At 38.9% G+C, this 25,186-nt stretch overlaps 1 protein-coding gene across 1 annotated transcript in view; it reads left to right on the top strand.

The window, feature by feature from the left end:
- The window catches only part of LOC148878887 (AT-hook motif nuclear-localized protein 14-like), a 35,673-nt gene extending 10,748 nt beyond the window's left edge, over positions 1–24,925 (top strand). Inside the window, exons 4-6 of the mRNA XM_088960257.1 lie at positions 23,790–23,951; positions 24,059–24,350; positions 24,455–24,925. Coding sequence (XP_088816383.1) covers positions 23,790–23,951; positions 24,059–24,350; positions 24,455–24,519 — 519 coding nt within the window. The 3' untranslated portion in view covers positions 24,520–24,925. The remainder of the gene's footprint in view (positions 1–23,789; positions 23,952–24,058; positions 24,351–24,454) is intronic.
- Positions 24,926–25,186: the final 261 nt, after the last annotated feature.

Here is a 25,186-nt window from a genome sequence, read left to right as displayed (position 1 = left end):
CCTTGATAAAATCCACCTTAGCAAACCTCCCAAGTTACTACCTTTAAATTTTAGGATTCCGCAAAGGGAGGTTCTGAAATTAGAGAGGATTATGAGTAGACCTGTTCACAGGCCATGTTTGGGCTGGGCTCTACCTCTTATCAACATAGTATGTCTATGCCTAAGCTCAAGTCTGGCCCGACCATCGGGCCTAGATCTTGAGTCTATGCCTGAGCCTGGCCCTTATAAAAAGCCCGAAGCTTGAGCCCAAGCCCAAAGATTGGATAGTAGGTAAAAAGCATCAACTTGAGTAAGGCAAACTAAGCAATATATTTTTCTGGGGAAAACCCATATAACAGTCAATTCTTGCATGCTTTCCTCCAATATATATATATATATATTGAGAAATCTTGAGCTTGGATTGAAAAGTAGTTAGGCCTGGTTCTTAGAACTTGAGCCTGAGCTTGTGGGCCAAAAACCATGTCCAAGCCCGATAAAGAACATGCCACATTGGGCTAGCCTGTCGGGCTACTTAGCCCACGAATAGGTCTAATTATGAGGGATTTCTTGTGGGAGCCTAGTGAAGTGAGGAAGGATCATTTGGTTAAATGGATTTTGGGGGGGGTTGGGCGTAGGTAATATTAGTGTTTTAAAAGCACAAGACGCAGGGGCCATTTTGCACCTGAGGTGCAAGCGGGGCATGTGCCTTTTCGAAGCAAGGCGCAAAAAATACAAAAATAATGCAAAATATATAAAAAATGTCAGAAAATGCCAAAAAATTCAAAAACAAAAACGCAATAAAAATATAAACTTAAATTCTAAAATAAATGTTTTAATGAACCTATTATCTAAAATTAAAATACATAAACATAACATGTAAAGTGTATTCAAATGAAAATTTAAAAATAAAATCAAACACAAAACATTTTCAAGCATGTAAAACCCACAATCTCTTTTTTTCCTCAATTGCATTACTTAAAGTAGCTAATGTGATGTAAAACATATTAAATTCCTGATTCTACGAGCCACCTTTGTGCCACGCCTCTCAAGGCAAGCCCAAACAAGTCCATGTTAGGGTCTTAAATTCTTAGTTCTCACACAAAAATAATGATTTTATAATTTTAATTGCTTTTTAAAAAGTTATTTTATTAGGATGTACGAATGAACAACATTAGAAAAAGTGTGGAATTTTCAAAAGGCACACACCTGGGCTGAGGTGCAAGGCGCATCAGGCGCATGCCTAGGCGCACCAGGCATGCGCCTTTTGAAAGGGATGTGCCTAGGACCTAGGTGAGATGCATACCCTAAAATGTGCCTTGCCTGTAGGCCTAGTCACGTCTTTTAAATCACTAGGTAATATAGGGAAGATAAATATAGCTTTGTTGGGTAAATGGTTGTGGAGGTGGCTATTGGAGAGGGATAGATAATGGCATTTGGTAGTTGAAAGTGTACATAGGCAGATTGGCAATGGTTGGGAATTAGGGATGCTAGTGTATCTTAGCGGGTTACATTGGCTTCTCCTTGGAAGGTTGTACTTGGAATTCTTCCTCAGTTTTAAAGCCTTATCAGATATGATACGTTTGCTGGAGATAAAATAATTTGCTAGGAAGATGCTTGCATTGGGCAACTCTGCTCTTAAAGACCACTTTCTGTCCTTGTATTCCCTTCATTCAAAAAGAACATATTCAAAGGTTTGTTTCCTTCTCCCCATTGACTGTTATTAGTTGGGATTTGGGCTTTAGAAGAGATTTGAGAGATATGAGCTTGATTGGGTTGCCTTGCCGTTAAAATCTTTGGGTTCTATTTTTTTTAGATCATTCATAACTAGGCAGTTGGGTTTGGACTCCTCACCCTAGGGGTATCTTCTCATTTGCTTCCTTTTTCTTTTCCTTGTTTTCTATTCCTACCTCTCAACCCTTCCCTTCTAAAGAAATTTGGTCTAGATCCGTCACACCCAAGGTTTGAACTTTTTTGTTGGAAAGTCTTTCTTGGGAAGGTAAATGCTTTGGATAACCTTCAAAAAAGAAGACCCTTTCTTTGCATCTCCCAAACTGGTTTTTTCTTTGCAAAGCTAATGGTGAGAGCTGTTACTACCTTCTAACCTTTTGTCATTTTGTTGCAGGCATTTATTTGGAAGGCTTTTTGTTTTGTTTGGGTGTAGGTGGAATATGCCTTTGTAGATTAGTGGTTTATTTAACCATGTGACCTTTGTTTATTCTAAGTAGAGGAGTAGAATCTTGTGTAGACATGGTAGTGCTGCTTTAGTTTGGATGGTTTGGGAGGAGAGAAATTCTAGAATCTTCAATGAGGAAGAGATGTGGAGGTAGTTTGGGATTGTATTTTAAATAGGGATTTATATTGGGCTAAAACTTTGGACATATTTTCCACCTATCCTCTGATGATATGAGGTGGAATTCGGTTGCTGTACCAAAGAGTAGAAATCTGCAAAGAAAAGAAGAGTTTCTTGTGGAAGAAGAGAAAGAGAAGAGAAGAAGTTGAGAAAGAAAGAGAGAGCAAATCAGATCTGGCCGCCCTCTCCCATTGGTATTTATACTTCAAGTAAAAAATAAGTACGATGACTAATATGCCCTTATAGGGCGGATAACACATAAAACTGCACAAAAAACTTAAAAACATCACTCCAAAGGGTTCCAACAAGAGTGCTGTGGTTTCTACTTATCTAAACAAATAATAAACAAAAACAACTAACAAATTCTGCTCAAAATCTTTAACACTCCCCTTCAAGTTGGGAGTAAATGGCACAAAGGTGTATTCCCCTGATGTGGATCTCCTATCATCTAGACAACCTGCCTATTCTGCATCTGTATAGGACTCCACTTTCAAATTCCCATGATTTGAGAATAGAATTCCTCTACCTGGATGCTTCTTTAGGTATGCAAGTATCTTATTAGTGGCTTCCCAGTGCTAAACCCAAGGAGCATGCATATATTGGCTCACAAAACTAACAACATAGGAAGTGTCTGGGCGTGTCATACATAAATATAGTAGCCAACCTACCATCCTTTGATATCTCCCAACATTCTTAACCAACTCACCATCCAAATTATTAATCATGTGGTTTGAGTGAATAGGAGTATTAGTTGGTTTAACTCCTAGTTTCCCAATTTCTTGCAGTAGGTCCAACACATACTTCCTTTGAGAGATGAATATCCCATGCTTGGATCTTGTAACCTCAATCTCCAAAAAATATTTTAGTTCACCTAGATCATCAATCTCAAATTCCTATTGCAGCTAAAGTTTGAAATTTCGATGCATATCGGGCCATACGTATAGTATCGGGGGCTTCCCGATACACCTCTGTAGGGGGTGTTTCGTGGTTTAACCTAGTTTAGGGGGTAGATAGGCCTTAAACTGACCCTTCTGAACTAGGTTTAAAAAAACTAAAAAAAATGGAGAAATCAACTTTGGTACAGGTTGATATGCGGACACCCCTACCGGCGTATCGGCCGTATCAATATTTTGAACCTTGTCTCTAGTGACTTATTGAGTGCATCAATCTTCCTCAGATCATTTCCTATATCAACTATATCATCCACATACACAATTTGTATTGACACAAGTGCTTCTCTCCTCTTTTTTTATTTTATTTTATTTTGATCAATAACTGAAGATTTTTTTGATGAATAATAATAAATTTATTGATTCAGAAACAAATTTAGAGTGAGTTCATACATCATCCCAGCGAGAGGTGCGAGCTGCAGCCCCTCCTTGAATCTTACAAGTAAACTAGGAAAGAAAAACAAGAATCACAACTGAGCCCAAAATAATTCTTCCCTATTTACCCCTTGCTTAGCTAACATATCTGACAGAGTATTTGCTGATCTCCCCACCCACTGTACAGTGACCAACATATTCCTTGTCAACCAACTAAATTTCTTCATTTCATTCTTGTATCTCCACATAGCCTCTTTAGAATTTTTCAACCAACCCACCCACCACTTTAGAGTCCCCCTCAATTTTAGTTGTTGTACCCCCAGCTGGTTTGCAAATTGCACCACTTGTACAACAGCTAAGAGTTCTGCCCTGATGGAGTTCCCAAATCCCAAGGGACCTGAGTAAAGCAACAAAATCTCTCCCTTCGCATTTCTCAAAGCATCCCCCATTCCGGATAAACCTGGATTACCCATGCTACTTCCATCAAAGTTCAACTTTAGTGAGCTTTCGGATGGAGGAGACCAGCTTGTAATTGATTTGTCCTTTAGAGATGAACACCTCGCTACTGCTGACCAATTTCTCCAAAGGTCATTGAAGGAGAATTGATGAAAGATTTTCAAGGTCTTCAGCCAATGTATTGCCCTATTTAACACAGTCTTTCAAATCCTAGCTGCTCCTTTCCTTTTCTTGAAAGATTTTTATTTCTTCCTGAAGAGTCCAAATCAAAGCAGCACGAGCACATCTCCACATAATTCTCCCTATTTTTGTAGGCCAATAAAAGGTAGAATGGTTGAAGAGCATGCGAACTTCTGCTAGTAGACTCCATCTACCCCCAGACAACGAAAGTAGCCAAGCCCAAAGGTCTGCAGAAAAGGGACAAGATATTAATAATTGGTAACAATCCTCACCGTGAGCTCTATAGAGGATACACCAATTAGGAGAAATACAGAGGAAAGGTCTTCTCTTTTGTAGGTTATCTAAAGTGTTAACTTTCCCATGGAATACTTGCCAACAAAATGCCATAATTTTTGGGGGAACTGGCCTACACCAAATTTCTTTTACGGAAAGGGTTGGTGAGTAGAAAGTTGAGAGATGGACTTGAAGAAAGAAGCACAAGTGAAGGTTCCACTGGGTCTAGGAGTCCAAACCCTCTTATCTGGCTTGGAGGGATCCAAACAAACCTGATTAAGACAACCAAGCAAAGCAGAAAGAGAATCAATTTCATCATCCCTAAGACCTCTACGAAACCCAAAATCCCAAGTAAGATCTAAGGGTGTTCCCAAAGGTGAGACAAATTTTTAGACCACCTCTTTTTTGTACAAAGAAATAGAAAAAAGCGAAGGGAACAAATCCTTTAACGGTGTGTCTCCTACCCAAATATCCTCCCGAAAAAGGACAGAGTTGCCAGAACAAATTTCATACCTAATAAAATTGAGGAATTGAGGAAGGGTGTTGTGAATAGCCTTCTAAGGTGTTGCTAGGTTAGCTTGCCTTGATACACCAGCATCCCATCCATTCTCTGACCTCCCATGAATGCTTCCCACCACCTCATGCCACAATCTCTCTCTTTCCAAAGGCCATCACCATAACCATTTCCCTAACAGGGTTTGATTTTTTCTAGTTACCCTTCCAAGTCTCAAACCCCCCTCTTCTTTACTTCTTCACACAATTTCCCAATTAACCAAGTGATCCTTTTTTTCTTGTCCCGGCTCCCATAAGAAATCTCTCATCAACTTCTCCAATTTCCTAACTTCCCTAACTGGTATCCTAAAAACAGACAAATAATAGGTAGGTAAGTTAGCCAAGGTAGCTCTTATTAGGGTAATTCTCCCTCCTAAAGAGATATAATTCCTCTTCCATGAGGCTAATCTCTTCTCAAACTTTTCTATCACTGGGGTCCAAAATCTACTCTCCCTAGGATTTGCCCCAAAAGGAAGCCCTAAATATGACATAGGCCAAACAAAAGTGGAACACTCAAGACACTCCGCAATAGCCTTGACCTCCCCTACCTCCAAATTTATACCTGCTATGCAGCTCTTTTCCAGATTTATTCTCAAGTTAGAGATACTTTCAAAACCTTTTATTAGCTCCTTTAGGTTTGCTACCTTTTTGCTAAGACCTCCTTCACAAAAGATCATTAGGTCATCTGCAAACTGAAGGTGGGTGACGGGAACTTGGTGTCTCCCTATTCTCCAACCCCTAATGGCATCTTCGCTGTCAGCCTTAGTAATGATCCTACTAATCACATCAGCTACTAAGGTAAAAAGGAAGGGTGAGAGTGGATCCCCTTGCCTGACACCCTTGCAAGCTAGAAAAAAGTCCCTCACCATACCATTTACCAGAATAGAGTAGTGACAAGTACTAATACACCCAAAATCCAATTACACCACTTTTCCCCAAACCCACAGTTTTGCATAACCTCTAATAGAAACTTCCAGTCCACCAAATCATAGGCCTTTTCGAGATCCAATTTACAAATGAATCCTCTCTTACTAGACCTTTTCATTTCCTCCACACACTCATTCGCAATTAAGATCTGATCTGTTATTTGTCGCCCTTGAATGAAAGCCCCCTGTGTTTCACTAATGATAGAGGGGAGGACTATTTTGATCCTCAATGAGAGCACTTTAGCCAGAATTTTATAGATGCTTGTCACCAAACTAATAGGCCTAAAATCTTTTGGGTGGTTGACATCAATCTTCTTAGGCATCAGGGCCAAAAAGGCGGCATTAATTCCAGGGCTTATAGTGTGATTGTCTGCAAATTCCTTAAAGACTTCAACTAAATCCTCTTTCACCACCTCCCAACAGTCTTGATAAAAGCCCATCTTAAAGCCATCTGGACCCGGAGCCTTGGATCTATCCATTATTAAAACAACTTTCTTAATCTCTTCTTCCTCGAAATCCCTTTCCAGCCACTTTGCCACTCCATCTTCAATTCTTGGCCAATCCACCCTTTCCATGACTGCTCTCTCACTCAAAGGTCTTCTATAAATCGATTTGAAGTGGTCCACAAATTTTCTGGCTATGTCATCTTGGTTGGTAATTACCTCCTCTCCTATCTCTAGCTTGGTCACAAGATTCTTTCTTCGTCTCCCATTTGCCAAATCATGGAAGAATCTAGTGTTCCCATCGCCTTCCTTAATCCACTTGTGTCTAGATTTTCGTCTCCAACTGATTTCTTTCCTCAATAACACCTCTTCCAAATCCTTCTTTGATTGTCTCCTTAACACTCTGTCCTCCTCGGTCAGCCCATTTTGAGATTCCTTTACATCCAAGTTCTCTATGCAAGAAATTAAGCACAATTTTTGCTCCTCAATTCTACCAAACTGATCTCTATTCCACTCTTTTATTTTGGCTTTCAGCCTTTTTAATTTCTTATGGAACTTGATCCCCTTCCATCTTACCCCCCTCTCCTCCTCACCCCACCATTCCTTCACTTTTTTCACAAAATTTGGATGGGTGAGCCACATATTTTCGAATCTAAAAGGTTTGGGTCCTATAGAAAATGACCCAATACCTATTTGGATAGGACAGTGATCGGAGGTGACCCTAGGTAACGCTCTAGCAACCAAGTTTTCCAAACTATTCTCCCAGGCAAGGTTAAATAAGAATCTATCCAGCTTCGAACACAAAGGGGTTTCTTGAAGGTTGGACCAAGTGTAACTGGCTTGCAGCAGAAGTATTTCCTTCAATTCACATTCTTCAATAAAACCATTAAATTTCCTCATGCTTGTTGAAATTACCTGTTGGGGATTACTGGTTTCATCAGAGAATCAAATTTCATTAAAATCCCCGCCCAGGCACCAAGGACCATCCCATAGCCCCTTGATTGCATATAGTTCCTCCCACATCTCATTCCTCTCTCTATAGGAATTAGGGCCATAAACATTGGTTAAGACCCATACGCACCCATTCTCTACATTCTTACACTTAACGGAAATTGAGAATCTGCCTATCAATTCTTCCACTACTTCCACCACATCCTCCCTCCACAGTGTTACAATCCCCCCCGAGGCTCCCCCAAGAAGGAGACAAGCTCCAACCTAAACCTCTAGATCTCCAAAAACTCCTCACCCATCTCCTGTCTAATTCCATCATTTTGAATTCTTATAACATCACAATATTGGGTTTTTCCCTCTGGAGTAGGTCTTTGATCACCCTTCTCTTTCTTGCACTCCCTAACCCTCTTACATTCCAGCTAATAATTTTCATCGAGACAATATAGCAAAAAACCCATGAAAAGGCCATAGTCTCCTCATTTTAGGCCCTTCCTTGTTATGGACGCATTCCTAGGGAAGACGTACCGTCGCCACCGCCAGCAGCAGGCACCTGACCCACCGCCAGCAGTAGCAGTGATTCAATGATTCTCATCCTACCCAGTTCGGCAACAACAACCTTATCTAGATTAGATTAGATCATCTTGCTTGTTCTTATCTTATTGTTCTTATCTTATTCTATTGCTCTTATCTTATCTTGTTAGTAGCTTATCAGATTAGGATTAGCTTATCTTATCCTTAGCAAGATAGAACTGGAAGTCTCCCTATTCAGCAAGGAGACTCCCTTTGATTAGGACTCTTGTAATCTCCTATTTAAGGAGACCCCATTATTGAATGAGGATATAAAAAATTTCCAGTCAAGAAAGAGAGTAAAAGGAGAGTTCGGTGATCTCTTGGACAAATCACCCTCTAGGACGCCAAGATAGGTTCAGCTAGGAAGGGGAGGAACAAGGGAAAACATGAGCTTTTCCCCGTGGACCGACCCGTGACGAGATCCTACGCCCGAGCCCATAACATTCCTCCTATCCTCTCTACCACTAAATTCTAAATCCTCCTCAATGTCTGAAATTAGCCTTTCCACTTCAGATCTTTTTTTCTTATTTGTTCCTCCCCCCCCCTTCCTAATATATCAATCATCCTTTTTCTTTTCTCCATCCTTTCCGGCCAATGTCTGAGGAAGAATTTGACCCTACTCACACTTATTTTGGCTACATCTTTCTATGAGTCTTTCCTTTTTTTTTTTTTTCTTCCATCATTGTACAAATCATCTCCCAAATTCTGTCTGCCTCCCCCTTACTACTTCCTTCCAACACCCTCTCTCTTGCATCAGAACCTCCTGGATGGGAAGCTGAGATATCTGTTACAGGCATAGCAAACAAGTCAATACCTATAAAAGAATTGACACCCATACCTAGTAGGACGGGGGTAGGACTAGAAACACTGGAATTGAAGTGCTGACAGGCGACAAATGGTTTTAAGGCCTTTCCCTTTTTTGGACAAGGTTGTGAAGTAGACATAGTGAAAGAATCACTTCCTGACGACCTACCCACTTGGAAAACCTTTCTCTGTGTTTCCGACACTGGAATACCCACATCCATCTCACGGCCGATTCTTATCCCTCTCCACCAACATCCTGTAATTCATTAAACTCAGGGTCAGCTCCCCCGACGAAGGGAGGAGGAGTTTTCACAACTTTAGAACCATTTTCTTCACCATTTGTAGTCTTCCTGCCACCTACCTCTTCAGTCTCTTCCTCTAAAAACAACAGCTCTGTATGCAAACTTTCTATTTCAAGTAACTCATTGTTGCTTTTCGGAGATAGACTTCCCAAACTTAATGTTTCGTCTCTATCAGAATCGTCACTGCTGTTTTGTTCACACAACAAATCTTCAGACCCTATTCTGTTCAAATCACTAGGCTTCATGTATCTCGGGTTGCGCCTATCTGGTGAAAGACGGTTCGCTAGGTTGGATGGAACCCACTGTAGAGAGCCTCGAGACTGAGAGTCTTGAGATTTTGCACCTTATCTGTTCGATCGAAAGGAGGGAGTCGGGGTAGAAGAAGATAGACGCTTAGTCTCGTCTATCAGCTCATCCCTCCTCCCAGTCACATGCTTACTTAAAGTGTCCCTCGGCCCAACTGTCTTGTAATGGACCTTGGGCTCAAGATTATAGGAACCCAACTTTGAGACCTTTACTTGAGTTGCCTTCTCTGGCCCTCCACAAAAGGGACCCACTCGATTGGGCCCATGTTCTAATTCTTTTCGTCCCACGTGACCTCTTAAAAAGTCACGTCCCCCTGTTTTATTGGTCGAGCCAGCAAGCTTCCCTGTCTGAGGTTGCTTGTTCAGCCCTCTCCCTTTCGCCAATGGTAAGTTTTTGTCTGTTTCCCCTGACACCACCTACGCAAAGGATCAGCCATTTGTCATATCCTTATCTTGCTTTCTCCAGGTTTGACCTTCCAACTGCCCCAAAACTTTTGGCTTCCCAGAACTTGTTGGCCCTTTTTAGCGAAACATTCCTTCCCATTTGAATTACCCAATCTCACAGGTCCACGTAGTGCTTCTTCTTCCTCCTCCTCCCCTCCTACCATACTAGCCTCCTTCCACAGCCCTGCTTTAATGGAGGAAGCTAACCACACAGAGATAAAGCTCCCCTCTGTTCGTACCTCTATCTTTTGTGGAATGTCTTCTGGCTTCACACCACTTAACAGGATTGCTACTGAGTAAAGATCACCCCAGAAAGCTCCTTTCAGGATTCCTCCACACAATACAGCTATAGACTGCTATTTCTTGTTTCCATAGATGAAATGGCAAGCCTATTACACGCACCACCACACCATCTTCAACAAAAATATCCTTGGAGTTGGATGTTGGATTCCATTTAAAGACTGAATGATCCGAAATCAGCCTGAACATTGATAGCTAATATTTCCAAATCATTCTCTAATGGATCTAGGATGGCTTTACAGCTATCAAAGGGGGTTACTATGAAGACACTCTTCAGCTTCAACCTGGTTGCCAGTAAATCAGCTACCCTCCTCCAATCATTAACCTTTTCCTTGGCTGTATCACAAACTTACTATCCCACTCCTCTCTCTAGACCTCCCACCATTCTGCATTGGCCTTTTGTTTTTTCCATGACCACTGGCCCTTGTTCTACCCTGCTGTTGCTGAGATATGCCTTCTCCTCCCTTATGGAGGCTTTTTTATCATTTGCTACTCTTTGGACTAAGAACTCTTTGAGCAACCAGTCAACTTCCCCCCAACCTTGGTTATGTTTTCTTGCTGGTAGACACACCAGTTGCCTTCGTCCCTTACCAATAAATTCAGCCAAAGCTATGAAGAAACCTTTTTCTCTTCCTCTTACATTCAACAACATATCTTCTCCCTTCTAATGTACTAAAGTCCTGCCAGCTTATCTGCTTACCTTTTGAACAGGCTCCAGCTATGAACTCTCTTAGCCACTCGATCACTTCTAATCCTTCCAGCAATACTGTACACTTTTTCGCTTCCCTTACCTTCAGGCTTACCTTCCCCTTGATTCTCATCTCTTCGAACATGAGATTTTTTGCTTCTATCTTCAAGGATTTTCTCCACTGACCTGCCTGCACGTACTCCATTGTTCCTCTCTCCAGTCAGTGGAGCCCTTCTCCAACACAAGCTCAGAAAAATCTAATGATCACTCATGAACTCCATTCAACTAAACTCCTTCCTAAACTAAGGATCTCTGTAAGTTTTTTTCAATAACACAATAAGATTCATTAAAAGAGAATAATATTACAAAGGAGAGGAGCTAAAATTTCTTAACTCCCCAAGACAATCAAACATACTCCCAAGAAAAAAAAACAGTTACAACTAAGCCCATAACACAGAACTCCTATTTACCCCTTGCCTCGCTAAGCCATCTGCAAATGAATTTGCACTTCTCTTTACCCATTTGCATTGAACTTCCATGTCCTTAGTAAACCATTTAAATTTCCTCTTCTCATTGTTGTAGTTCCAAAGCCTAGAGGTATCTTCATTTTACCAATTCACTATAGTCTCAGAGTCTCCTTCTATGATTAGTTTATTAACATTCAGATCTTTAGCCCTTTGTACCCCTTCCATAGCTGCTAGTATATCTGCATTCAGGGAGTCTCCCACTCCAATTGGGCCAGAGTACAAGGCTATTATAAACCCTTTTTCATCCCTTAGTACTCCCCATATTCTGGAGGGCTTTGGATTGCCCATATTGCTTCCTAATTGAAGCTGAATTTGCAATTTCCTTCCACTTTCTTAGCAAATCATCCACTGAGAAATCTGCAAACATATCCAGAGTTTTCAGTCATTGAATTACCCTTAGAAATCATCCACTGAGAAATCTTCCATGCTTCTTTCCTTTTCTGAGAAAGTCCTTAAATTTCTTTCTTCCCAAATAGTCTAGTATATGGTTGCCCTAACGCATCTCCACATAATCCCCACCTTTTTTGTTGGCCGATCGGAGGGAAGTAAACAAAGCTTTCCACATTCATTGGAGAATTCCACCTGCACTCAAACAAAGAAGCAAACCATTCCCAAATATATTTTGCAAATCGATAGGAGATTAGTAAGTGAACACTAGACTCACCATCAGCTTTACAGAGGACACATCGGTGAGGAGACAAACACCTATTGGGTTTTTTTCTTTGAAGCAAATCACGTGTTAATTCTTTCCAGAAAGGCTTCCCAATTGAAACTCCCAACCTTCGGAGGAATAGGTTCACACCACACCTCTTTGACAGGGAAAGACAAACCAAAAGTAACCACTGGTTGTGCGAGGGCTTTAAAGAAAGAAGAAACAATAAAGGAACCCGAAGGAGAGAGGGTCCAAATTCTACTATCTACCTTTGTTGGTTCCAAAAAACCCCCTCAAGGATGGATAATAAAGACAAAGTACTCTCCAATTTTGAATCCTTAATATCTCTTCTCAAACCCAAGTTCCAACAAAAACCAGAAGCCGAATTAGAGGGTACAAGGAAAGAGGACACTGGTTTATTCTTAAAGGTAGAGGTAGCAAAGAGAGCTGAAAATTGGTCTTTTAAAGGACTATCCCCAACCCAAACATTGCTTGAGTGTAAGTAATACCTGATCCATGGAGAGAATAGAGGAAAAATAGATTGGATTGCTTTCCAGGGTGATGCCCTTGTAGTCCTAGCTAGAATCCCAGAGTCCCATTCATTCTTAGCAAGCCCGTGAATATTGCCCACTATCCTAGTCCACAACTTTTTTTTTGATAGTGAGAATCTCCACAACCATTTCTCTAGTAGTGCCAAATTTCTCTTATATTCCCAATGCCAAGGCCTCCATGCCTCTTGCTCCTGCAAACAACTTCCCACCCAACCCTTTGACCCCTTTTCTCCTCCCTTGTCTCCCAAAGGAAGTCTCTCATTAGTTTCTCCAACTTACTAGCCACCCCCGCTAGAATTTGAAAACCAACAAATAATAAACAAACAAGTTACTAAGACGGATCTTATTAGGGTGATTCTCCCTCCAAGGGAAATGTAATTTTTCTTCCAAGAGGCAAGTCTCTTTTCAAGTCTCTCCACAACCAGAGTCTGAAACCCTCCTTTCTAAGGATTATCTCCCAAAGGCAGGCCAAGGTAGTTTATGGGCCAATTAGACGCTGCACATTGCGAAATATTTGCACATTCAAGTATCTCCCTCTTCCCCAAGTGCTTCTTTCCTCATCACAAAGGGAGTGTGATCTGCTTGGGTTTGTGTGTATCCAAAATGGATTAATGCCCCTCTAAACCTGTCAAACCATGCCCTAGGTGACTGTTGCAAACCATATAGTTACTTTTTTTAGCCTGCAAGCTTTTCCCTCACCAACATTCTAATAGAAACCGACTGGAAGGTTCATATATACCTCCTCTTGCAAATCATCATTAAAAAATTCATTTTTAACATCAAGTTAGAAGAGCGGCTGCCCTATACTTCACAATGAATGCCCACCTACATCCAGCTGTATCCTTTTTTGCAGGAAGATCAACTATCTCCCATCCTGATTCTTAATCAAAGCCTCAATTTCTTCTACCACAGCCATTCGCCACTCAAGTTTTGAGAGAGCCTAATTGACATTCTTGGGTGTAGACACAAAATCTAGGAAAGAAAGGAAAGCATAATAAAAAGGTGATAGGACATTGTAGGAAAGATGGCGTGAAATGCAATGGGCTGTTCACTTACTCTTTCCCTTGCGGAGTGCAATGGGAAGACCAAGATCAGCTGTAACATTAGTGTTAGGTACAAATGCATTATCAATGGGATCAGAGGCAACTGCATCCCCTAAAACGAACAGGAACTGAAGCACATACCATAAGGCTTCTTGCCATCTCCAAATGTGTATTTTTCCTCTTTGTTACCCCATTCTATTGCTGCATATAAGCATGACTATGATGAATTACCCCATGCTCCAAAATATATGTGGCCAAATCTTTCTCAAAATATTCTCTAGCATCGTTTGATATGAAAATCTTAGTCCTCACTCCAAACTGTGTGAGAACCATTTGGTAGAATTGTTGTCTAATGGTGGGGAGCCAAGACATTTTATTGAAAAAAAAACCATTTGGTAGAACTATCGCACCAAAATAGGTACCTCGTCACGTGATCTCATCAAATATATCCATGAATACTGAGTGTAGTCATCCACAAACAAAAGAAAATAACGGTATGGAAGAAATATGATAAGGTCCCCATGCATCAGAGTTAACAATATCAAAAGCAAAAGAACTTCTATTACTTGGTTTAAAAGAATGTCTACTACTTTCCCAATTGACAACTTTCACACTATAGACTAGATAACTGAACAAACTCAAACAACTTTGGAAACAAGCATCTCAATGAACTGAAAAAAAGTTGAGCCAATCGATTATTCCACAACATAATTTGACTCACTAACTCTTACCCACTACTACTGCTAATAATATGGTGGCTCTGATGTCTTGGAATCTGATTTAGAAGGTAGACTCTATTCACTTCATGACCACTCCCAATTGTTCTCTTTAACTCCGGATCCTGTAAAACACAATTACCATGAAGGAAAGTCATTGAACAACTCAAATTTTTTGTCAAATTACTCACAGAAAGAAAATTAGTATGAAGTCTGGGAACATGTAAGACAAAGGACAAAGTAATGCCATTAGTGACCCTAATTGTTCATTTCTCAACAATGGGAATGTGAGAACCATTTGCTGTAGAGATTCCATATCTACTAGAACACAATTGGTAAGAACCGAAAAGGTTAGACATATTCGTCATGTGCTCAGATGCTCCTGAATCTATAATCCAGGGAGGCCCCTCCTTACCTGAGGTGGATGCATAATTTGCAATTGCATATGAGCTACTTGTATGTAGGCCTGTCGACGATACCCATAAACCCGCAACCCGATCTGATACTCGATCCAATAATCTTGGATTCGGATGAGGTAAATGTCATATGGGATTGGATTTGGATGGCAAAAGTAGAATCCGATTAAAAGTTGGATCGAACTCGGATTCACCCCCATCCGATCCGATAAAAATCCGAGTATGATATATTTATAAATATAAATATATTTTATACTTTTATACATTAACGGAATAGATAAAATTTCTTAGGGGTAAATAAGGAAATCTGTTCCTCAAACCCCCAGTAGGCCAGCCTTAAAATCCTAAACTCTCACTGGACAATTCAACAATCGACATTTTCTTCTCACTTCTCTCTTGTTGTCACCTAACTTGCCTGGCCATTTGCCAAGTTGCTGTTGTTCTCTCCTCTCTCAATTCACTCTTTGCAACAACCAAGTCGTCGTCGCCGTTCTTTTTTCACCGTTGTCGTTCTTTTCTCACCTAGGTTTTCTTCTTGACCATAGAGTTCTCATGTATTGTTTTCTTCTTGACCATAGGTTTTCATTTTGTTCTGAATAAATTATAGATTGTTTCAAAAGTTTTGAAGTAAAATTTATAGATTATATAATTGTTTCAAAACTTTTGAGCAAAAATTACTGATTATAGATTTTGTTTTAATGATATTACATTCAGCAATTTTGACCATTCAACTATTGAAATAGGTAGCTTCAGTCAGAGTCGGATTAAAATCCGAAATCCAAAAATCCGATCGGATTCGAACTTGAATTCCCTGCACATAATCTGATTGGATTTTGGATTGGAGTCGGATGCATCTAACATGTCGAATTGAACTCGGATTTAGATGAATTCGATCCGAGTCCAATCCAATGATTGGCCTACTTGTATGAGCAAAGTAGTGTGATTGTCTCTTAGGTTTCCTGCACTTTGTTGCCCACTTGAAGAACTAGAATTGGCTGAGTCTAGAAGTGTAGAGTGGGTTGTGCTGGGCCAGCACGACATGGCCCGTGGGAGGCCCACTCTAAAGGCAGGCCGTGCCGTGTCGGCCCGCGGGCTGCCATGGGCCGTGCCGTCCTCCCTAGTGGAAACTTTGGGGGTCAACCTGGCACGACCCACAACCCAGGCCCAAGTGGGCCCGTGCCGTGCCGTGCTGGCACATGGGCCTGGGCCTGGCCGGGTTGTAGGCCGTACTGTGGGCTTGGACCATGTCGGGCTGGGCCACAGGGCGGGCCTTGGGCTTAGGCCAAATTGGGCTGCACTTTTCTAAGTAAAATTGTAAAACTAGAATATTTAACTTTCCTATGGACTTTGGGAATTAGGAACTATTTAAAAAATAAAGAAATGAGAAATCTAAGTTATTTAATACATAAATGAAAAAAAAATACTTAACCAAATTGAAATAAGAATGATGGAATAACAAATTGGAAGAAAAATAGGAATTTTATTTCATTTAAATTTGAATGATACAAATTAGTGAATTACAAATACAATGATTGGATTTGGGAATTAGGAACTATTTAAAAAATAAAGAAATGAGAAATCTAAGTTATTTAATACATAAATGAAAAAAAAATACTTAACCAAATTGAAATAAGAATGATGGAATAACAAATTGGAAGAAAAATAGGAATTTTATTTCATTTAAATTTGAATGATACAAATTAGTGAATTACAAATACAATGATTGGATAATTGAATACTTGGATGAATGAAATATAAAAATGGAATAAATTAATAAATTATAAAAAAACAATATGGTTACAAATTGAAAATACAAAATTACATTGTTAAAAAATTAAAAAAATATATCAAATAAATTAAATAAAATTTAAAAATTTTACAATAATTTGAAAAAATGAAAAATTCTACGAGTAGTCAAATTCATGAATCATCATTCCTGACTTTCATCATCTGCTTCGGGTGAGATGTCCGGTGTTGTATCATGCCCTCCCTTGTTTTGTATTCTATCTTCTGCATCAAGCCAATCCTTGAAGCAGATGCACATCTCTATGCTCTCATAGTTCATGCAGCTTCTTTTGTCATCCAACTCCTTGGTACCTACACTAAAACAAGACTCCGATGGAATTGTAGACACCGGAGGGATTAGTAGATCACGTGCCATGGCGGCGAGAACCGGATAATTTTTAGAGTGTTCACTTCACCAGGCTAAAATATAAAACTTATTTGATACGTCACCTAAATTAGAAAAATTTGCTTGCAAATAAAAATTAAGTTCAGTAAATGAACTTGTAGAACTAGCAGATTTTTGCCTTCTACTTATTAAATAAAAAAGCTTTTCTCTTCTATTGGGCTCAAAGTCAGAAGGAGAAGAAGAAGAAGAAGATGAACAACTTTAGATTTATACAAATTGTACATTTCAAATAATAAATTAATAATTTCTTCTTTTTTATTTCCTATATCAATATTCATATTTTCGTAATATGTTTCAAGTAAAATATCTAAACCATCTTTCCTAATCCTAGGGTCTAATATTGAAGCTAAACAATAAAGGGGAGAAATGTTCTCCCAATATCTTTTAAATTTATTTTCCATAATTTCAACAATACATTGAAAATGCTGATTATTTCTATATTTGGCAAAACAATCACTAATTACTATTAATTGATACGGTAAATTACAACTAGTTGGATAATAAATTCTAGATAATTCATTTGTTGCATCATAAAAATGTTTTAAAAATCTCTTATACAGACTGCCATTTTCCAGTCTTCCTCAAATATCATATCATTAGGCATTTTTAAATTATAAAAATCAGAAAGAATTTGTTTATGAGATATACAACTTTCTTACATAGCATAGGTAGAATTCCACCTATACTTTACATCTACTATAAAATGTTTATATTTTAAACCATAATTTTGGCATAAATATTTAAATTCTTGTTTTCTTGCCCCTGAACTTTTTATATATGTAATACAATTTCTAATTTTTGAAATAATATTCAAGGCATCTTGAATACATAAATTTAAGATGTGACATGCACATCTAATATGAAATAATTTACCATTTAAGAATGATTTTAATTGAGATTTTAAAATATTTATTGTAGAATCATTATTGCTAGCATTATCAAAACTAATAGAAAACTAATAGAAAACAATTATACTTACCATAAGCATGCAAAGTATTTAAAATACTTGCAGCAATAGTTGGACCACTATGTGGCCATTCAAGCCTAGTAAAACTAAAAATTCTTTTATTAAAAAGCCAATTTTCATCAATGAAATGGCCGGTAACACAAATATAACTAATATTAAATTTGGATGTCCAAACATCCGAAGTAATTGCTACTTTAGAATTAAGATTTGCTAACAAGGAAATTAAATTTTGTTTATATGAATAAAAAATTTTTAAAGCATCAGTTCTTATAGTATTGCTAAAAACTTTTTTATATTGTGGGTTTACAGAATTACGCAACCAATTTTCTAGCTTTGGATCCTCAGCTAACATAAATGGTTCTTTTGCATGCACAATATACTTAGCAAGTTCTTGTCTCATTTTTTCTTATGAATATCTAAAAGTACCAAAACTAGTCCCCCTTCCAATCTGTGTTTGAGTTGTTTCTCTCCCTTCATCTTCCTCTCGCTCATGTGTGAGCAGATGTCTGCTCAAATGACCCGTACCACCCTTTCCTACAATAACTTTTGATAGGTTGCTTCATCCTTCTTACTCTCCCAAACCACAATCTTTAAGTGATTTATTTCTTGCCAAAGTGTTTTCAGCATGGAGAAATACATAGCAAGTAGTCTATCTCCTGGTTTTGTATTAATCACATGATTTCTTAACCGGTAGGCTCTAGATACATTCTGTTTTTGGGAATAGGTCTCAGTTACTCCATTCCAAATCTCCTTTGCAGTATTAGCCCACAAAAAAATTTTATTGATGTGAGATAACTTAGGATTTTACATAGCCAGGACATCACCATGTAATTCTCCTGTACCCATCGGGTGTATCAAGTTTCTTCTCCTCCCTAGTGATGTACCCCAATTTCCCATGAGCACCAATAGCAATCTTAGCTGATTGTGCCCATTCTAAATAATTTGTACCATCCAATTTTACTGTGGTAATATTCCCAAACCCAAAAGAGTCATTGGTACTTCCACCAAATAAACCCAGGTCACTTGTGGACTTCTGATCAAGTGCTCAGTACTCCAGCTCTCCATTCTGACTTCAATCACGTCATAAATAAGAAGTAATCAGGTAGAAAGCTTCTAAAAATAGAATGATCTCACACACAAGGGTAGGAGGAGTTTCCGAAGGAAGAAAAACCTACTCGGAGAGAAATTTCTCTCCTCCCAACTTCTCCCACCAAAGAGAAAAAGTGAATCGATCTCTCTAGAGGACTCTAAAATTGCTAGACATAGTTTTCAAGGCGCCAAGGCGATAGGTGATGGATTTTTTTAAGCAAAAACCACATATCCTAGGGTAGTTCCCTAGGTTCCATAACCATCTTTCCTTAATAACTATCCATAGTTTTCATAAGAAAATTATAAACTTCGTGTGTAAGTCTAGAAAATCAACATATTTATGAGAAGAAAAAGAAAGAAAAGAAAATTCAAAAAATATAGGGGCTGAACCCCTATTTGTGTTCAGATTTTGAAGTCTTTGAGGGTTCAATGCAACAGTTAGCAATGTTTGTGTTGATTAAACCCTAACAAATAAGAAAATAATAAAAAGAAATTAGTTTATAAACACAAAAAATGAATATTTTTGTTTAATAATGTCTATTTTGTAATTATAATCTCAAAAAAATAACAATATAAAAGTATTTTATAAGATAGTATACAAAACTGCTTGGCGACTGGGCAAGGCGAGCCTCCAAGGGTGCCTTATCGCCTAGGTGTTGCCTTGACAACTATTCTGTCAGAAACTGAACCACTCCCTATAGAAAACCTAGAGAAGTCCAGAAATGTCTGATCACCTAGTATCAGGTCAAAAATGAAGAGTCCAACTTGGCTAGGACTCTTCCTCGCACTCCAGTTCTTCCTTATTTTGATGCCAAAACACATATCACCCTCTTGATGACTGAAACCGACCAAAAAATCCAAGAACTGGGCAGTCTGAAGTAGATCGATCAGCCCATTATCTCCTCATGCAATCGGCTGATCTAGGACTGCATGGACGAACTCCAAGAAACCCTAGTCTTGCTCTGGTACCAAGTAGAAATCTGCTGAATCAAAAATCTGCAAAGAAAAGAAGAGTTTCTTGTGGAAGAAGTGAAAGAGAAGAGAAGAATTTGAGAAAGAAAGAGCAAATCAGATCTGGCTGTCCTCTCCCATTGGTATTTATACTTTAAGTAAAAAAAGTACAATGACTAATATGCCCTTATAAGCCTCCTAACACATAAAATTGCATTAAAAACTTAAAAATATCACTCCAAAGGGTCCTGACAAGAGTGTTGTGGTCCCCACTTACTATCTAAACAAATGATAAACAAAAAATCTGCACAAAATCCTCAACGGAGCTCAGCCAACAAGGAAAGGGCTCTTTCAGTTTGGGTACCTCTGGAAGAAGGAATTAAAACTCAACTTTGATGGAAGTAGACTAGGTAATCTAGGGCCTTGTGGAATGGAGGAGTCTTCAGAAATTCAGATGGCTATGTTATTGCCTTATATTCAGGTCGAGCAGGAGTAGGGGAGTCTATTATTGCTGAGTTCCAATCAGTGTTTCAGGGGGTACAGATTGCTAAAGACTTGAACTTTGACAGATTGCAGATTGAAGGGGACTCTATGCTGATAGTTGGGTGGTTGAAGGAACCGGATACAGTGATTTGGACCTACAGGGAAGCAGTGAAAAGATTTAAATGGCTTACTAGTAACATGGCTGTAAGATTTCAAACCAAGACCACTATATAATGGTGCTTTATTGTCTCTCAATGAGTGAGAGATCTCAAATATTCCACAACAACTAGAAGTGGTTTTCTTTTTATTCCTTTTCTTCTTCTTACAAATCAGGTTGGTCTAGGTTGGAGAAAAAGGATTGGGTTGGGTTAGGGCCAATCACTTTGGGTTGAAGATTGTGGTTGGACTAGGGTTAGGGTTGAAGGTTTAAGACTTCTGGATTGGGCAAGGGTTGGCTTCAACCCAATCTCACCTAGCCCAAGTTGTTACTGCCTAGTGTTTGGGGTGGAAGAAACAAGCCAAAAGGAGCAATCTCAAAATATGTGCAAAATTTCTATTCTGCAACACCATTTTCTTGTGTGTGGATCTATTTTGTGGGAACTGGGAAATAGCAATTGAGAAATGAAAATCTCAATCAGTCCTATTAGTAGTTACAGACCGTAGAATTTCAAAATACCTGCACCTTGAGTTGTCTTAAATAAAGCTCCTCTTCCTTGTGTCATTTGAATGAAATGAAAAGATCATCCACGCGTGGAAAGCTGCAACGTTTCTCTGGCATGCCACATTAATTTTAGGTGGGATTAAGAATTAGATAGAAGGAAAAATTGACCTAGGGTTTCTTTTAGGGTCATTTCATTTTGTTTTACATACCATTTGAATACAGGAATAATCATCTGAAATAGGGAGTATAAGCTGAGGAAAGCTGGCCAAGCCACCCTAAGTATTTGCAATTTAAAACTACATAGGTAGGGTATACCCCAATACAAGTCAGCCCAGTAATGGTTCTGCCAATTCACCTGTAGATCTTCTAACCCATCTGAACAAAGTGATCATCCTATGGGCTAGAGATCTGATTTTCCTCAGTAAAACAAAGCAGGCATGGGCTTTACCACCATTTTGAATCCAGCCAATTACAACCTTTGAGTCATCTTCCACTTACATGTTGTCATAGCTGAAGGAGAAGCAGAAATGGAGACTCTGAAGATGTTAGAACTCAGGAGTTAATTATTTCCATGGTTTTCAAGGTATTGCTGCCTAGGTTGCTATTTCAATTTCTTCATCTTGTCTGACATTTAGTCCTTCTCTGACTGGGGGGGTGGGATATCCATTTTTGCAGACAGGGGCTGTTACCTCCCCTCCTGTGTATGCATATCACAGGCTTTTCCCAACTATTCGTTTTTATGTTTTGCATTTTCAATCAAACTTAATTACAGCAGTATGTAAGCAAGTTGGGCATGATGCTAGCAGTTAGATCTTATTGCCTTTCTTTTATTTTGTTTTATGTTAATGGACTTGTTAACTCTATTGTTTATTAAGCAGCTGTAATCTCCTTACTTTTATTAGTGGTTCTAATAAAAACACTATTGGAGGGACTGGAGAGAGACATGATGATCTCTTTTCCTTATCCCTTCTTTGACTTTCTTCCTCCTCTCTTGCAAATTTCCAGCTGCCATGGATGTTTATTTCAAATGCAAATGTCCCATCTCGGGTTAAGTGTTCATTGTAGTATTTCTTTGTACCATATTGATATAGTCAATCTTGGGATGGTGGTCCCTTTTTCCTTTCTACTTGGAGAGCTATGGGCTTGTACTAGTCCTTTTTTGTATCACCAATAAATAGACATTTATGTGTTGCAGATCAATGTGAACTTCCCATCCAGAGTTGCTTTCTTGTGGACAGAATTTTCTCACAGTTCCTTATGGTTTGTCATCTTATTGTAGGAGATGAATGATGTCGAACATTTGTTTTTTGTAAAAGAATTATTAAGTGTCAGTACCTTATCTCGTACTGGTACATCTATTGGTTTTGTGTATATGGCAGTACTTTGCATGATTGTTTGGATGAATTTGAGCCAGTCCACAAAATCTATAGTGCCTGGTTAGGCTTGATATTCAACGAGTTGTATATTATGGAACTTCTTTTTGTGGTATATTGGGTCATTTGGTATGAGAGAAATAATTGGCTGTTTGAAAATAGTTGTATGGTTAAAGAAGTCCTTGGGAAGATGAGAGACAAAAATTTTCTTCATTGGCTTGATGGGAAGCTAGTTTGATGTTCATGATTTTTTCAACCACCCCACAGACCATAGATCATATTCTTTTGGGTTGCATGGTTTAGAACACAGCCGCACTACAGACTAAAAAACACCTTGAATGCTTGAAATGGATTGCATGTTTCAAAACACCAATTTTCAACCACACCAAAATGGGGCCCAACGTTATCAACCGAACCACACTTTATTTTCAACACTTGCCTGAAAACCACCTTACTTAAGTACAGAGATAAATGTCTTTTCTATCTCAGCAATCAGGTTTCCAGAATATGGGCAAAATGCATATGTTTGAATTCCAAGTCCTATTTATATGCATTTATTGTGCCTATATATCTTTTGAGAATTCTAATTTGCTTGTTCTACTTCTCTTTGCCTTCATTTTTTTTTGTGGTAGTGGTTTCATGACAAAATTATGCAACTATTATCCTAGGTGGTAGATGCCAGGTAGTATTGATTTACTGGACTTTTGATAATTCCATTTCCATACTATTGTTAGTTAGATTTCCTGCAATACCATTACAAAAATCTAATCCAAAAAGAGCACCTGCTAATTTTTATCATTATCTAATCATCAGACTTGTATACTTGTCATTAAATAACCATTCAACCATTGATTAGTTTCTTTTTCTCTTATGCTAGGATAAATAATTCATATGGGACATGGCAGTGTTTACTTCTGTTTTACCCAAATTTACATCTATACCAACATTATTTCTTTCCACATTCAAATTTGGTGAAGTCATTTTAGTACTCTGATTTTGTCATCAAGAAAATGTGCAAAATCAAAATCATAAAATCTCAGAGTGCACAGTGCTGGAAATATATTCTAATCAATTTGTTAGTAACCTACTGGAAGGTTACTACTAGTCCTTACCCATGATTCTGCAAGGGAAGATACATAGAATTCTGCCTCTACTTAATCTCAGAGTGCACAGTGCTGGAAATATATTCTAATCAATTTGTTAGTAACCTACTGGAAGGTTACTACTAGTCCTTACCCATGATTCTGCAAGGGAGGATACATAGAATTCTGCCTCTACTTTTCTTCCATTATACATCAAAATTTAATCTGTTGTATTTCAGGGGCGTTTTGAGATCCTTTCTCTTTCTGGGTCTTTTCTGCACAGCGAAATTGGGGGAGCGTCCTCAAGAACTGGTGGACTCAGTGTATGTCTGTCTGGTACAGATGGTCGCATTGTTGGAGGTGGAGTAGGGGGTCCCCTAAAGGCTGCGGGACCAGTGCAGGTATCATGGTTCAAAATGTGTTTATTTGCTGTTGGAGTGTTCCTCCACTTGCTAAAAGAGGGTGAAGAAGAAAAAGAATGTAAAACTGATGTCACCAATCTCCGCAGGTAATCTTGGGATCCTTTGTGCTTGACACCAAGAAGGATGCTAGTGCTGGTATAAATGTTGATGTTTCTGCTAGCAAGTTGTCATCACCACTAGTTGGGACAGCAATTTCTAGCATAGGCTTTCGCTCAGGACCAGACCCATCTGGCAGAATCACTAGGGTAAATGATGAGCATCAAAATATGGGTATGGGTCATTTCATGATGCAACCTCGAGGAATGCATGTAATGTCATCACGGTCAACTGATTGGAGTGGCCCAGATACTAGAAGCAGTGCTGATATTGAATTGACAGGTGTGCGCCCTCCCTTGGATACAGAGGCTCTCTTGGTCAACAAGCTGGGATCAAATCTACACTGATCCATATCTTGGATACCTTCTCTTGGGTTTTGTTTGCAGGAAGAACAGATGGTGGAGCATGCCAATCTCCAGAAGATGGAGATGATGAACAAATTGGAGAATGAAAATTCATTTGCTGTCATGGAGGTAATGATTGGATGGTAGTTTCATCGGAGAAGTAGCAGTTCAGGTTGGGCCCTTGTGAGAGCAGTGGATGTACAACCTTTTGTGTCATTCTAAGAGGGCGACAACACTCGTGTACAGGATACCGGCAGTCTTCTCTTTCTTCTCAATATGATCGTTTTATTGCTTCACGTATGGGTAGTGTTGCCTTCGAATTCCCATTCTGAAATGAAATCTGATGTAGCTTGTACGTTCTGTGTCCCGGGTTCTTATTAGGTGGATGTGCATTGTCGCCTTCTTTTATTAGACCTCATGCTCATGGTATTCTTATTTAGTCCAACATCCGATCTACAAGTTTATTACAGTTTATAAAGATAAATGTGGTCGCAGCATTCCGAGTTTCCTGTATATTGAATGGGTGAGTCCTCAGTGCGTGCTTGTTTTCTAGTTTGACAATTTGTTGGATTGGATCCTCTCTCTCTCTCCACAGACAACACAAAAGTATCCAAGTAAAGAGAACACAATGGGACGAACTTGACCTTTATTTTTTTTGATAAATCAAAATCACTATAGAAAAGAAAAAAAAAATGCATACCAAAGCCCAGTTCAGAAATCCACCATTCCAGAATCCATGAAGTCTTTTTACTTTATAAACATTATTAAGAATCT

This window comes from Nelumbo lutea, chromosome 1 (genome assembly GCF_056320005.1).
Source record: "Nelumbo lutea isolate HS-2025 chromosome 1, American lotus-T2T, whole genome shotgun sequence".
NCBI lineage: Eukaryota > Viridiplantae > Streptophyta > Magnoliopsida > Proteales > Nelumbonaceae > Nelumbo > Nelumbo lutea.
This window is presented reverse-complemented; position numbering and strand designations above follow the sequence as displayed.